Source organism: Periplaneta americana, chromosome 10 (genome assembly GCF_040183065.1).
Source record: "Periplaneta americana isolate PAMFEO1 chromosome 10, P.americana_PAMFEO1_priV1, whole genome shotgun sequence".
NCBI classification, from domain to species: Eukaryota; Metazoa; Arthropoda; class Insecta; order Blattodea; family Blattidae; genus Periplaneta; species Periplaneta americana.
In genome coordinates, this window is record NC_091126.1 from 76,728,338 (window position 1) to 76,743,019 (window position 14,682).

The 14,682-nt window shown below is 34.9% G+C and overlaps 1 protein-coding gene across 4 annotated transcripts; it reads right to left on the reverse strand.

The window, feature by feature from the left end:
- Positions 1–3,696: 3,696 nt before the first annotated feature.
- Positions 3,697–10,090, reverse strand: LOC138707806 (uncharacterized). Of its 4 annotated transcripts, none has more exons than XM_069837739.1 (4): positions 9,872–10,090; positions 8,126–8,224; positions 6,173–6,310; positions 3,697–3,978 (listed from the first exon to the last, which is right to left on the reverse strand). In XM_069837739.1, the coding sequence occupies exons 2-4, from the start codon at positions 8,184–8,186 to the stop codon at positions 3,701–3,703; spliced, it is 477 nt and encodes a 158-aa protein (XP_069693840.1). In that variant the 5' UTR covers positions 8,187–8,224; positions 9,872–10,090; the 3' UTR covers positions 3,697–3,700. The 4 variants fall into 4 exon arrangements, with proteins under 4 accessions (XP_069693840.1, XP_069693839.1, XP_069693837.1 ...); XM_069837738.1 differs by having other exon boundaries at positions 8,120–8,224; XM_069837736.1 differs by having other exon boundaries at positions 6,432–8,224.
- Between the last annotated feature and the right edge of the window lie 4,592 nt (positions 10,091–14,682).

Below are 14,682 nucleotides of genomic sequence, written 5' to 3' on the forward strand. Positions count from 1 at the left end.
CACTGTTTTACTAACAAATCCACAGGCACTTCATCTTCATCAGTCGTGGCTTTCAGGCGGCCAGCGAGAGCCAAAAGTCCGTAAAAGCTATGGCAATAGCATCATCATCCAACAGCACTTGATATAATAGATTCCATATCAGTTTGGTACTTTTCATCAGTAATAACACACACATAGCTTAAAAGATTCATTGTGTTAATATTTAAATTGTGATGTTACTTTGTCTGATTGACCAATTTTGATTTTAAATAACTTAATAATCTATCAGTTATGTTGTTGTTTCTAATGGTCATGATTTAACAATAAAATTATTTTCCTTCTTGCTTCCCAATAATTTGATGTTAGTGCTCCACAATTTGCCTAATGATTCAGGCCCATTTCTTCTTGAGGACATAAAATCCAATTTGGTATAGGTATACCAATTTTGTGTAAGTGTTTATTTAAACAGTCATGTCCAGCGAGGAGTCACAAAATGACTACAGCAAAAAAACTCATTTAATTCAGGAATTAAATGAGTTTTGTGTAGTAAATATTTTATTTTGATTGGTTTAATTCAGGAATTAAATGAGTTTTGTGTAGTAAATATTTTATTTTGATTGGTTTTATTCTTGTAGTAATTTAACATTGTTTGATAATTTGTTTTATAGATTCATATGAACATTTTTTACTCATAATCTGTTCAATTTTAGAGCCCTTTTTTGCCAACATGTAAGCTTTTCCATTTCCATTAATCCCACAATGTGAAGGAATCAATTGAAAGTGTATGTTTTTATTTAAAGTGTGTATTTGCCTAATTATGGTATGAATTTACCCATTTTAAATTTATCCTGTTTTTTGAGGTTATTGCCTCTTTTGCTGCCCTGGAGTCTGAAAGTCAAAAAGTAACCTTAATAATTGTTTTATTAATTGAATATGTACAATAAGACTACAAACACTTCACTACTTTTCAACATAGTATAACAGGAACACTTGCATTGAACGTAGTGGGGACTATGTTGAAAGTGATGAAGTGTTTGAGTCATTGTACATATTCAATTAAAATAATTATTAAGGTTACTTTTTGACTCTCCCTATTATAACATTGTTCTTGCAGTGATGTATCCAAATTAATAAATTTTGAAGAGATGTGTAAATTGCATCAACCTCTCCATCAAAATTTGTGGTGTTTTTCTTCCTCTTTCTTATGAAAGGAAAAAAATTGACAAGTTTCATCTACTCCAGTTCCAGTTTCGTTATCTCATAGAGGTCTGTATATGTATGAATCCAATTGAGAAGTTTGATTCCAAAACTCGCTCAGTCCATTTGGTCATTTTTTATATTTAGGCCTACACATGTATATGATTATGTTTTGAGACCTCTATCATAATATTTCAAGCTTGTTTTCTTCCAGTTGGCCAAGCCTTGCCAAAAAGTTTGTGTTATTGCGCATGCCATTGAAAACTTGCTCAGTCTGTAGACCAGTGGATAAAAAAAAAAAACTAGCCTTATCCTTTCATAAAAATAGACTGAACGCATTTTGGGATCACATTCTTCAATTATGTGATGGATATGTTGTATTTAAAATTTAGGCCCTATATTGTGAGAGCCTTAGCTTCATGAGGAGAAATATCTTTCTTGTTCAATGACTTGGTTGAATTTAGACTGCTGTACTGAATATTTATATTAAGTGGATTGTAGCTATTCAACAAATGTTTCTTTTCTTGTATTTATAGTAGTTCTTTCAATTTCATTGCTTTTTGAATAAATCCCATACGAGTTTTTAGAGTGTGTTTAGAATCTTGATACTTGTTCCATCTTTCAGAAGTAGTGGGGGAAGTTTTGTCAATTTTTCATAAGTTAATATGGCTTGAGTTGCTAGTTCTAAAATAATTGGCTTATTATTTGTAACAGTTTGTAATGCTGCAATTGGTGTAGTTCTGACTGCACTTGTGATTAGATGCAAGGCTTGATTTTGAGTGTGCTCAATTTATTCTTGAATTTTTTGTATGATATATAAGCAATTTGTAACATTTTCTGTTAAGGACACCATTATGTTTACAATTTGGCGGTTACAAGATCCTTCATCAACCCCTAATGTGCATTGAGGACCCCACCTACCGTTAGTCAACAGATAATTCAACCTAGTTAGGAGGAATGAAATATCAAATCAACTGACCATATCCTCCAATTGTCATTCAGAGAGCATTTATTAATGCCATGGCAGGCCAGTGTTATATGTTTTCTATAACATTTCGTCTATAAAGGGTGTAACAGTTATACTGCTGTGACTCGGTCCTCAGAGTCTCGTTTGTGAAAATAGAGTGTGCTACTAGGAGAGGAGAGGTTGGGATTTGCATATGAGAGGTTATATACATATCACTATTCCTCGTTATGTATAAGTGTTAAAAGAGTGTAATCAAGAGTCAAGACAATTCTTGTAAACTTCATCTGGAAACTTGGAAGCACTGAAACTGAAAATATTTACCTGTTAAGCCCTAATTAAATACTGTATTATTCAATGTTACTGTCCACACCTGTGGAGTAACGGTCAGCGCGTCTGGCTGCGAAACCAGGTGGCCCGGGTTGAGGTTTTTTCCGGGGTTTTCCCTCAACTCAATACGAGCAAATGCTAGGTAACTTTCGGTGCTGGACCCCGGACTCATTTCACCACCATTATCACCTTCATATCATTCAGACGCTAAATAACCTAGATGTTGATACAGCGTCGTAAAATAACCCAATAAAATAAAATCAATGTTACTCAAGCTCACGTGAAAATAGACGGCATTTTCTGCTTGATTCATAAGATGTCAGTGGAAGTCTGAAAAAAAGCTAGACGAAAATTTGTCAGGTTTGAACGAGTATCACATGATGCAACAAATTTTAATGGGTTTTAAAATTATTATCAACTTATAATTGTGTGTGTTCCTAACATCAGTGCTTTCATCTAATGCAAACAAAAACCACAAAGAAAATTTTTAATTTCTGATTGACTTTCAATATGAAATCCCATTTCTTCCTCCTACTGGTCACTGTATGTGGAGCAAACACTGATGACAATCCTTTCCTCACAAGCATAGGCTGAAGCTCTGATGAAATTTCAATTTTGTTTTGCCTTAGTGTTCCTGTCAGAGTGAATCCAGTTTCAAAATCTCTTGAGCCAGGGAAGCAGGGAAATAATATTGTCGGTTCTGATTCCATGGCCTGGTTTCTGTGAGTTCGTAAGGTCTAACACGACTCAGCACATACCTGCTGTTGACCTTTCTTTTCCTGTACAAATCTGTACATTTACAGCATATGATGTTGTAACATCACATATTATCCATATTTTACACCATACTTAATAAAAATGTACCAAATTTAATTTGACGCTATTGAAATCTGTGTTGTACAAGAAACAAAAGTCGTATTGCTGAGAGAAGTTTAAAAAAAGCGTCAATAATGAATTAATTAGACCAAAATCTACTGAAGAGAGGAAAAAACATACTTTACCAAGCAGGATTCAACTGTACCTCACATCATTTTTAAAAGGCTTAATTAATAAAATGTGACTTCGTTTTTGCTTTGGACTGTATCATGATATTCAGCATTGTCTATTTGACAATGTAACCATGTATGAAATAACTACAAAAAGTTTAGTGCACACAATAATTAAAAAAATTACGATTGGGATACAGTTGTAACCCATTTGGTATACGAATTAAATGATAAACAAAATAAATTATAAAGCTTTTTTAATTCTCAATTCCATTTCTAGAGCCTCGAGTTGCTCGACTTTGAACTTGGCAGCATGCACTTCAGCCTCTTGTTTTACACGCTGTGCATGCAGCTCTGCTTCTTGTTTTATTCGCTGTGATTGCAGCTCTGCCTCATTAGCCATTAGCTGTCTGCAAAAGGTCATTTTTTCATTATGCAGCTCCTTCATTTGGTGCAGCTCCAACGCGTTCCTTTGGTCCATATATTCTGTTGTGACCGTTCTCAGAGCTCTTTTTTTGGTAACTGAAACAGAAAAGATGATTGAACTCTAAGTGGGAAAGCTGTTATTCTTTGAGACACAATAGATATGACTCTATAGAAATTACTAATTGCTATTTTATGGAACTGTGAAGCTTATACGATATTACAGTAGCCTTTTGATATTATTATTTCGTCATATTTGTCAAATCTTGTTTTATTTAATGAAGGTACAGTTTTTAATAATATATTATTCTAGGTAGACGATCATCTTGTACTTTGAAGCACACCTCCTTGTACTTTGAACTAGAAATAAGATTTGTTCCAAAGTACACTACCTGTGCTCAGTCACAACAGTTTCTGCTACTTATGAAAGGAAAAAAAAAGTATTCCAATCTGTATGTATTTGTAACTTATAATGTAAGACATGCATCACATAAGTTACATGAATATATGACATATCAAGTCAAGTTTTTGATCATGTGAATAAAAACTAGCTTTTGTCCTTCAATATTAGCACTAGCTCTATCTATGTACTCTTCATTAATAGCACTAGCTTTAGCTAATTGTGTGAATGAAATATTGCCCCCACTAGAAAGCTAAAGCTAGAAAATTCCACCTATAGCTTGGGTTTAGTGCACACCTGTATACCTGTTAATATAATATAAATTATTAAAACAGATTTTCTATGAATCTGTTTCACTGTCGACTGAAAATGTTATTCTCCATACAGCAATTATTTTCATACCAAATTTGTTGGATGAAAGTAAGCAAGTAAGGAGTTTGATCATTTGTGAGTGTACTTAAAAAGAAATAATGTCTGATTCATGAAGGCAATGATATAACAAATGATGTACAATTTAAATTTGTGTCATTACTACAAAATTTCTAAATTTGATAAATCACAGGTTTCTATATATCATTCAACATGCCTTTTCTGTTAACATATTCATCACTGTATAGCTGGGGCTTAGGATTGGGCACATATGTACAGTCTATGACACCAAGGCTGTGTTTATTTCATCCAGGGGACATTTAAAATTTAAACCACAAATTTGCCTTCTCAAGTCTTTTCGCTAGTACTGATATGGTCTTGTAGACGGTTGAATGGTGAATACCTATCTGAAACCCAGGATCACATGCAAAACGTAAATATATTTCCATTCTTTGTTTGGAACATGAAGCCCCGCAGCATGTTTCAGTTCATTCGTCAAGGAAATGCTCAGCTAACCACTCAATATTTCTTCTCTGAACCTAAATAAACTGTAATAAACTTCTTTGTGATTTGTAATTTTTTCCCAATAACTTATGCATACATACATTAATAAATGCAGCATTTCACTTGTCATTCAGCACTAAACTGGATCGTTACTGTGGTCAGAAGAATATTTGAAAAATTATAAGTTAACGTTAATAATATTGAGACAGAATTAGTTTTTATCCACAAAATTTTAAGCACTGGAAAATTTAGCCTTTGGCTAAGGCAGCAGGTAAAGCTATAGTCAGCAAAAGCTTTTAAGTTTGTTTTTTTATTCACAAAACTACTAGTGTTCGCTAGAAAATTGATAGCAAAAGCAAAAACTAGTTTATATTCACTTGGTCTTGTATAGGTCTACATCACAACTGTGATCAGTGGCATAGCCAGGAATTTAAGATTGGATGGGGGCCAAGTTTTGGGTACATCACTTGGAAAATTTGCCCATTTACATGCAAAATACTTAGATGACAATAATAATAGTTATTATGAAATATAAAATCAATTTACACTCCCCTAAATTTGTTATAAAGCAAAATTCATTCTCCATTATTGCAGAGTGACTCAAGAGATGCCGCTATAAAATAAAATGCTTGATCTAGTTACTCTGTTGACAATTTATTTGAAAATCATCAATCAATTTAAAACAACTTGCAAGCTGAAATATGAAGGGTTTATTATTCTAAAAGTTGGTCATTGTCTGTAGAAACAGTCAAGAAATATTTTTTTCTTTCATTGTCACATTCGCAACTCCAATGGTGTGGTGGAGTGTTTCTTCATGCTATAAACCTAATATCATTTTTAAATTCTTAAAAAAAAGGTGGGGGGGGGGGGAGATTCAGCCCGGTAAACCCCTTCCGCCTATGTCATTGACTTTGAAAAAGATGAATAATCATGACAGGAGAAAATGGCTGAGAACAAACACTGACTTTGTTTTGTAAATCTGTAGGCCTAAGTAGGTCTAGCTGCAATTTAAGAACTTACCAGAGTTGTACTTTTCACATTCTCTTTTGCGAGATGGTGGGGTCTCTACGATGGCTACAGAACAGTCCTCCTGTGAACTGCTTGGCACCGGTTTTGTAAGGTTAATACTCTCCACAGGAGCTTCCTCGGAAACACAGTCTAAAAACAATAACAGGAATTAAAAAACAAAAATGTTAACATTACCGGTATTTACAGAACTATTACATTTCTTGTTAATTATATATAATGAAGGTAAATGATATCAATAGGCCTACATTACCTAAGTACGGGCATTCCCCTGCTTCTTCTACTTCTGCTGAGGCTGCTGCTGTTTGTTGAAAGCCATCTGAATCGAATGGACTTTCAATTCTTAAGTTCAGATGAGGAAACATGCTGTCCATTTTTGCCGAAAATTCGAATTCATCTTTTTCCTTTGGGGGTGGACCTCCCCCAGTTAATAACCTCTGCTTCACTATTTCACAATTATCTTTCCAGGCTTTATATTTCAGGTTTTCCCAGGACTTCTTCAATTGGGAAGCACTTCTTTTTGTCGTCTTCCCAGCTGCACAAAACTTTTGGCACAGCTCCTCCCATGCTTTGTTCTTTTCCTTTATTCCTACTGCATCGGTTTTTTTTGTTTTCGATTACATTTTTATACTGCTGGGTTAGTTCCAACAATACCTCTTTTTCATACGCAGTTAGAGGAGACATCTTCTTATTGTCCATGACGGATATAAATCTAACACTTATACAATTTCTACTGGTACCGGTGACGAAAAAGACAAAAATGAAAATAAAGAGAATAAAACGATATATCAATGAAGCAGATGGGTACGTATTAAACCTAACCTAACAGTATAAATCAATGAAACAAATATGTACAAAACTTAACTGAATGATATGTACAAAGCTAATCTAACTATATAAATCAATAGAAGATACATACAAAATCTAACCTAATTATATAAATCAGTGGAACGGATATATACAAAACCTAACTTAACTATATAAATAAATTGAAAAGATATGTACAAAACTTAATCTAACTATGTAAATAAATGGATCAGCTACGCACTGTACAAAACATAACCTAACTTTAGCTTATATCTATAACAATTTCACTAGCAGTATCACTATCTGTTTAATAAAATATTATATATCTGAACTGACTGAAATAATCAAAACTATCAACAAAAAATACCAAAAACTGAAATAAAACAACTTTAAATATATATATATATATATATATATATATATGTTCTTTCTCGCGCAATCAAAATTAGCCTTTAAACTCAAATCACAAGGGTTGTAATCTGTGGGAGTGTGGTTTGTTATTGTTTGTTCACTTGTTTTGAAAGGCATTGTGGGACTTCTGTTACCAACCAAATTAAAACTCTACACTTTGCTGGCGTAAAGTGACACTTTGCAAAGTGCACTTCTTCAATCATCTATAAAAAGCATTAATATGAAAGAGCCACTTTCGTCAAAAGTGTCACTTTGCAAAGTGGTGATATAAAGTGCCGACTATGAATACCAGCCTTAGCAGTGGTTCTTCTCATTATATTTATAAAGTAGGCTTAAAATTTTTCAAAATGCAGATGAAGATAAGGACTAAATTCCACCACATACACTAGTTTATAATAAAGGAGTGCGCTTCCGAACAGGGGTAGCGGCATTTCCCCAAAGGTTAGAGCACAGTTTAGGTGTGTGTGTGTGTGTGTGTGTGTGTGTGTGTATTAATCGAAAGAATTGTCATACAAACATGTGTCCTATTCTCAATATTTTCTAGCCACTAATTTTCGATTAATGCACACACACCTAAACGGAGCTCTAACCTTAGGGGAAATGCTGCTGCCCCTGTTCAGAAGCGCGCCCACAGTTTGTTATGGACGCATGCTTATGGAATAAAATCTGTACTGATTCTGTCAAATATTATATACAAAAACATGCAAGCCTAAGCCTACTTACACTCACACGATTTACAATTCTTGTCATTAGAGGCCCTTTGGTTAGACATCTTCCCCTTCTGCTTCATCCTTTGTACATATTAACCACTGCTTCTTGTAAGCTGCTCTGTAATAACATTTTCCTTCATGATGTCTCTCTCCTTTCGGACATGTTATATAACTTTAAAATGAAATGATTATTGTATATTAAAATGTTAACGACTGTATTCATAAACCTTAACCTCAATCTTAATTTTATTTTCATTAGACTAGGTTTTTGTAAGATTATAACGTTTATATAACATCATATTAGGTAATTCTCCAGAAAATCTGCAACAAAGAAGGCACAATTTTCCTTTGCTTCACTGGCTTCTGTCAGATGTATATAACGAGTAATAAAAACGTGGTTTTAGTTTGCAGCCACAACTATTTTCGGTGAAACGAGCGTTGAGCGGATCCACCGATTTTGGAATATACACCGACGTACTTTAACTGCCAACACAGAAAACAAAAAATCACACTCAATCGCTTTCACCTTCATCTTGACGGGATAATAAAAGCCTAAACTAACCTAACCTAAGTGCGTCGGTGTCTATTCCAAAATCGGCGGAATCCGCTCAACGCTCGTTTAACCCTATTTTCAATATATAAATCGTTTAATTACCTTTATAGTCTAATTCAGTGTTGAAAGTATTAATAGAACTGCCCCCACATAAATTCATCCAAGTAGGATGACAGATATTCTGTGCCAGTGCCACACATTTACTTATTCTTTTTTTTTTTTTTGCATTTTTTTCCAGAAACATTCCACATTATTGGTATAGGTAATTGAAAATCACAGAAACTCCACTCCTTACATATTTTTAAATCACTCAAATAACCTATAAAATGAAAATATTGATTAGCAGAAATTGATGTGATCACTGGGAGAGCTGTATGCCCACTATCCCGCCCTAAACACGTACCATACTTATATACGAAAATCGTCGTGGGTGAATGAAGAATACGGTCATATTGCGTTAATGTGACTGTGGGTTTCAGTGTCGCCGACATAGTAATAATACTACACACCTAATTAAACCTAACCTAACCTCTCACATAATACTAAACACCTAACCTAACCTACAATAACTCCTCTCGGGTTCTCGGTCAGGTGAGTTGGGCCATGGATAAATATATAATATATTTATCCATGGTTGGGCTTTCGATGGCAGCTCTGTCATCTTCTTTACACGCCCACTTCAAATGTACCTCTCACGAGGAAATGATGAATCACGTGACCTAACTATAACATGCTATGAAGGCGATGTGATCCAGTAGGCAGTGGCTGACAATAAGGAGAAATTAAACACGTGCAAAGAACTACGGACAATGACTATTTACCATTGCCATATATAGGCCTATCTCACATATGCCAGTGAAATGTGCCATGCTTGTGTAGCAATTCTGGTGGAATACCTTATATTAATCTAAAGAATGTCATTATTGTAGGCCTAATTTTAATATGAATAGGCCTTCAGCAGAGTCCTCTGTAATTATAAATTTCACTCTTCTGAAACTAAAGTACCTATATCTAACTTAATATAACACCTTTATGCACATACATTCGACAAACGCAAATAAATCTGCTCCTTTTAGTATTCTAAGACATAATTTGGTAGGTGCAATCCGTGTTCTAAAATTTTCCCCTACAATGACTCATAATAGAGCACAGCATTCTAATATGTGTAATTTATATTAGTATTACAACATAATAAAAAACATTGCTACTTACCTTGAAAAACACATACACATTACCGGTACCAGTAACTGTGGAAAGAAATAGGTTGACTACATAAGTTGTATTATATGATGTGATTAAAACAGTAACTTTATGTGCAGACAACTCGCTATTCCTGCAATATTTTACGTTATATTATAATCGCGATATAAGACAAACAATACTGCATCAGCTGAATAAAATCCATGAATTCAAACCAACTCCATTGATGAAAATGATAAATATATCTCATTGTGCCAACCTAACAGTTATAAAATCACGAACTATTTTCATATTTATAACAGTTGTGTATTTGAGGAAGTGTTGCCTGTAGTGACGTGAATTTAACAGCTAGAAAATCACTATATTTAAGCTGGTGATCAAGTAATGGGGGAAAAATGTTGAAGTTGCAGTTTAGTACTACATGTGGCACAAGCCAAACATGACGTCACATCAATATAGCATGGATTTATTTTATTTTATTGGGTTATTTACGACGCTGTATCAACATCTAGGTTATTTAGAGTCTGAATGATATGAAGGTGATAATGCCGGCGAAATGAGTCCGGGGTCCAACACCGAAAGTTACCCAGCATTTGCTCGTATTGGGTTGAGGGAAAACCCCGGAAAAAACCTCAACCAGGTAACTTGTCCCAACCGGGATTCGAACCCGGGCCACCTGGTTTCGCAGCCAGACGCGCTGTCCGCAGGTGTGGACAGATCGAGCCCCTACAGCCGAGGCTGCGCAGAAGTTCAGAGTAGGGACAAATTGAAGCTTGCGTCCGCCGCCATGCTTTGGGAGAAGCACCGGCTAGCAGACGGCTGCACTATACAATGCTGAATGTTTAATATATATGTTTGGTGTCTCTTATAAATCAATCTGAATGGATAAAGGATAAAATAATCTTATTAACATTTAAAGCGACCACGTTAAAGAAATAATCAAGCTTAGTTACCGTTAGTTTGACATGAAACGAAAGAAAACTGTAACAATTTGATACCGTAACTAAAGATGTTGTATAGTTATTTGACAACATATAGAGCGAACAGAAATACAAATGCATATTGTAGTAATAGTTCAGACGAAAAGAAAATTATTAGTATTAACTATTATTAACAAAACACTGCCTGTGTAAGACGTTACATTAGGCCTATATTGTAAACACGTTTGCTTTGATGTGGACGAGAAATGAACAATTATTATTTATTCGCTTCCATATCACATAATATAGGGCTACACCTGTAAAATAGAAACACGTACTGTACCTAATGTTTTAGTTAGAAATATAAGTAGGCCTACCGTGCAATAGCTTATTATCACAGCTGTAGAATGAAATAAACGCCATATGCATGAATTAGTCAATTAGTCATATATTAGAACTCAGGCCTAGTACACAGAACATCTTGCCTATTGATTCATAATTGGTATTATTATTATTATTATTATTATTATTATTATTATTATTATTATTATTATTATTACTACTATTATTGATTCCGTTAAATATTGTCTTACAACATTTTTATGTAAAGTCGTGTTGTATTGGCAATCTTAAGCTGTGTGCTAACATCTGCTCTTTATGTAGTACTTTCTTTTGTTTGGTTATTTAACGACGCTGTATCAACTACTAGATTATTTAGCATCGATGGTATTGGTGATAGCGAGATGATATTTGGCGAGACGAGCCAAGGATCCGCCATAGATTACCTGACATTCACCTTACGGTTGGGGATATAAGAAAAAACCCAACCAGGAAATCAGCGGGAATCGAACCCGCGACCGAGCGCGACTCCGGACCGACAGTCCTTAGCCCGCTGAGCTACGTCAGTATCTTTATGTACTTTTATGGTCAGTTTAATAAGTTTAAAATATGATTCTCGGGAGGAATCTGGAATCCATTTTCTAAAATATGTCCCTATAAGTGTAGAAAGATTGTACAAGTGTTCTACTTCTAGAGCACATTGTTTTCACACGATGTAAGGGTGGGTGGTAAACTGTCAACATCTGTATAATCGCTCTTTCACTTAAGCGGCATATTTCTATATTCTCAGATGATGGTATGACAATACTCCCATTATTCTTTCGTTAAAAAAATAAAGGAGATTTTGTTTACTGCTGGTATACTACGTACCACAAATTGAGCCTTTAGATTTATTACACCATATTTTTCTTAACGATTTAACAACTAAGCCAGCAATGAATACAATCACATTTTGACAATATTGTGTCATTGAGAATGATGTCTGGAAATTACCATTGGGTATATAGATATTTTTTTGCGGACATCCCTCTCTTTGTAATATAATTTAAATAAATTATTTACGTATTTTCTAACGTATATAAAATAACATAAGTAAAAATATTCCATGTATTCGGTCATAGGAAATAGAAATAAACTAATAAATCTATTTATGAGCAATATAAGGCGTTTATATTTAAAACAATGCTTAGTTAAAATATTAAGATTTACTTCTGTTATTTTATATTATACGTTAGAAAATACTTAAATAAGCTTAGTTATATTACAGTGAAGGAGGAAATCCACTAAGAAAACGCCTATATACTCAATGGTATTTTCTAAACTCCGAATGCTTTATAAAAACAATCATTCGTGCTCCCCAAACATGGCGTCGCGCGAACCTGCGCGAGAGGTTTCAAATTTGTACACGACACCAGCGCCAATTGTGTGTCTAGATATATAACTACAACGTCTTTGGGACAGATATAGCATGGATAAATATATATTTATCCATGAATATAGTCTACGGACAACTAATCTCGTCTCCGTACATCCTGAGCCAAAACACGGTCCCTACTTTTTATACCCTGTAAGCTGGTGTAATAAATGTAGCAAGTGTTTGAACCGTTGCTTACGAGATTACACAAGCTGGCTCATAGCAGTTGAAAAACGAGTCTGAAGTGGTTCCCTCGTAATGCCAATTCCGCCGCTCGGAGCGCTGTTCTGCCATAAATATTCATAGCAGAACACTTAAATGACATTGACATTGGGCAGGGGCCGCCCGTCCTTATGTGCTACAGTGCTACAGCACAATGATAATTTTTGCTCAAATAATGTATTTGCAATACCATCATAGTATCTCATCTGCCATTTGACAATTTCCCGTGGTTATGTTCATGACGCGTTATAGAATGTTTAGTCTTCGCTCTTAGCTCTTTGGTGCCTCAGGGGGTACAATGTGCTACCATAGACTTACTAAATAACCGCATGTGCTACTCAAAACTCAAAATGAGAATGTAGACAATGCGCTTGTGCGAAGCTGAAATCACTGCCCTGATTGGCTATTTTTACGGGGGGAAGTGCTGTAGTCAGCTTCAGCACAACACAGCTTGGAGATTGCAAAAGTAAAGCGTAACGAGAGAATGCTTGTTTGTGGAAGAACTCGGAACTATTTACAATGTAGGCCTATTTGGTAATTCAAGTGTCCGACTGCTGCTGCCGTCTACCTGCTTTTTGAGGTTCCTCCTGAATCAGTCAGCAAGCGACGGAGAATGGAATCCCAGAAAACTGAAGCCAAGGACATGGATAAATATATATTTATCCATGCCAAGGAAGTATGTGACCGTATAATTCAGAAAACTACTCACCGTTTCCAGTCTTTAAGCTATCTAGATGCAACAAAATTGTTAAACAGCAAATTTTCTGGCAATTTTTGGATAGCCTAATTTTCCTGAACGCGAACTTGAAGTTGCTGTCAACAGCTATACTGTACTGAACAAAAGAGTGTTAAAGACACAACCACAGTCTACTATATACAGTCACGAAGCTTGAGTTTTGAGGGTGCTAGAAACAATAGACTGTGCAGGTACTATTTCGCATTGTCTGTAATGAGGCGATATTAGCGATCCTAGTGGTGAGGAACTATCTAATGTTGGCATATTTACTACGTATTGACCTTCGTGACTGTATATACTAGACTGTGGCACAACTTTGAGTTCTATACGGAACACCTGCCTTCCGGAATACAGATGGAGCTGTTCAATTGTTACGATACATAGCCTCCAACAATTCACAGGATCCATTCTGTGAAGTAACACTGTCAATAGAAAAGAGTATGATATCCAAGTTGAAGGGTTTAACACCAGGGTAATTGACAGGTTCTAGAGTAGGAAGGAACGTCGTATGGATTTCATATTTCGTCACTAGGCGAGTCTCAAATTAAGATAAATACATATAAGTGTATACAGTAGGCCAATATAGAAATTGTAGCACACTCATTATTTTGACCACCAGCCGCTACTGCATTTGGGACAATTAAAGGACTCACCATTGCTTATTAAATGCTTCGTACAATATTTTATGGACAATAGACGTAATTTCCAAACTTCTACTCCTCAATTATATTACAATAAAAGGCTGTCATTCTTGATATTAAAACATATTACATATAAACTGAGGGACTGTTTGCTCTGTACTTCAGTTCATACACCAAACATTTCCGGAAATAAATTAACTTGACATCTTACATATACGCACTATAGCCTACCCTTTTCACCTAATATTATTAATATTGTTATTAAATAAGACATTGCAACTAATTAAGGTACTGCATTATCTTTAATTTCCTTGAATTCATAATTAAGCATTTGCAAGAAGGCCTAATTTTTCCCTCTCTTTTTAAAAAAATACGAACGTCGCAATAACTGAGAAGTAGGAATTATTGCGCGATTTTTTCTTGCAGTGGTGTAAACTTTTTTATAGGCCTACTGATTAATCTATTGAGCATAGTAATAGTAAACGCTGTATTATTTTATTGCGTGTAAATATATTTTGAATTAGCATTTATTAAATTAGGAAGTTAGCCTG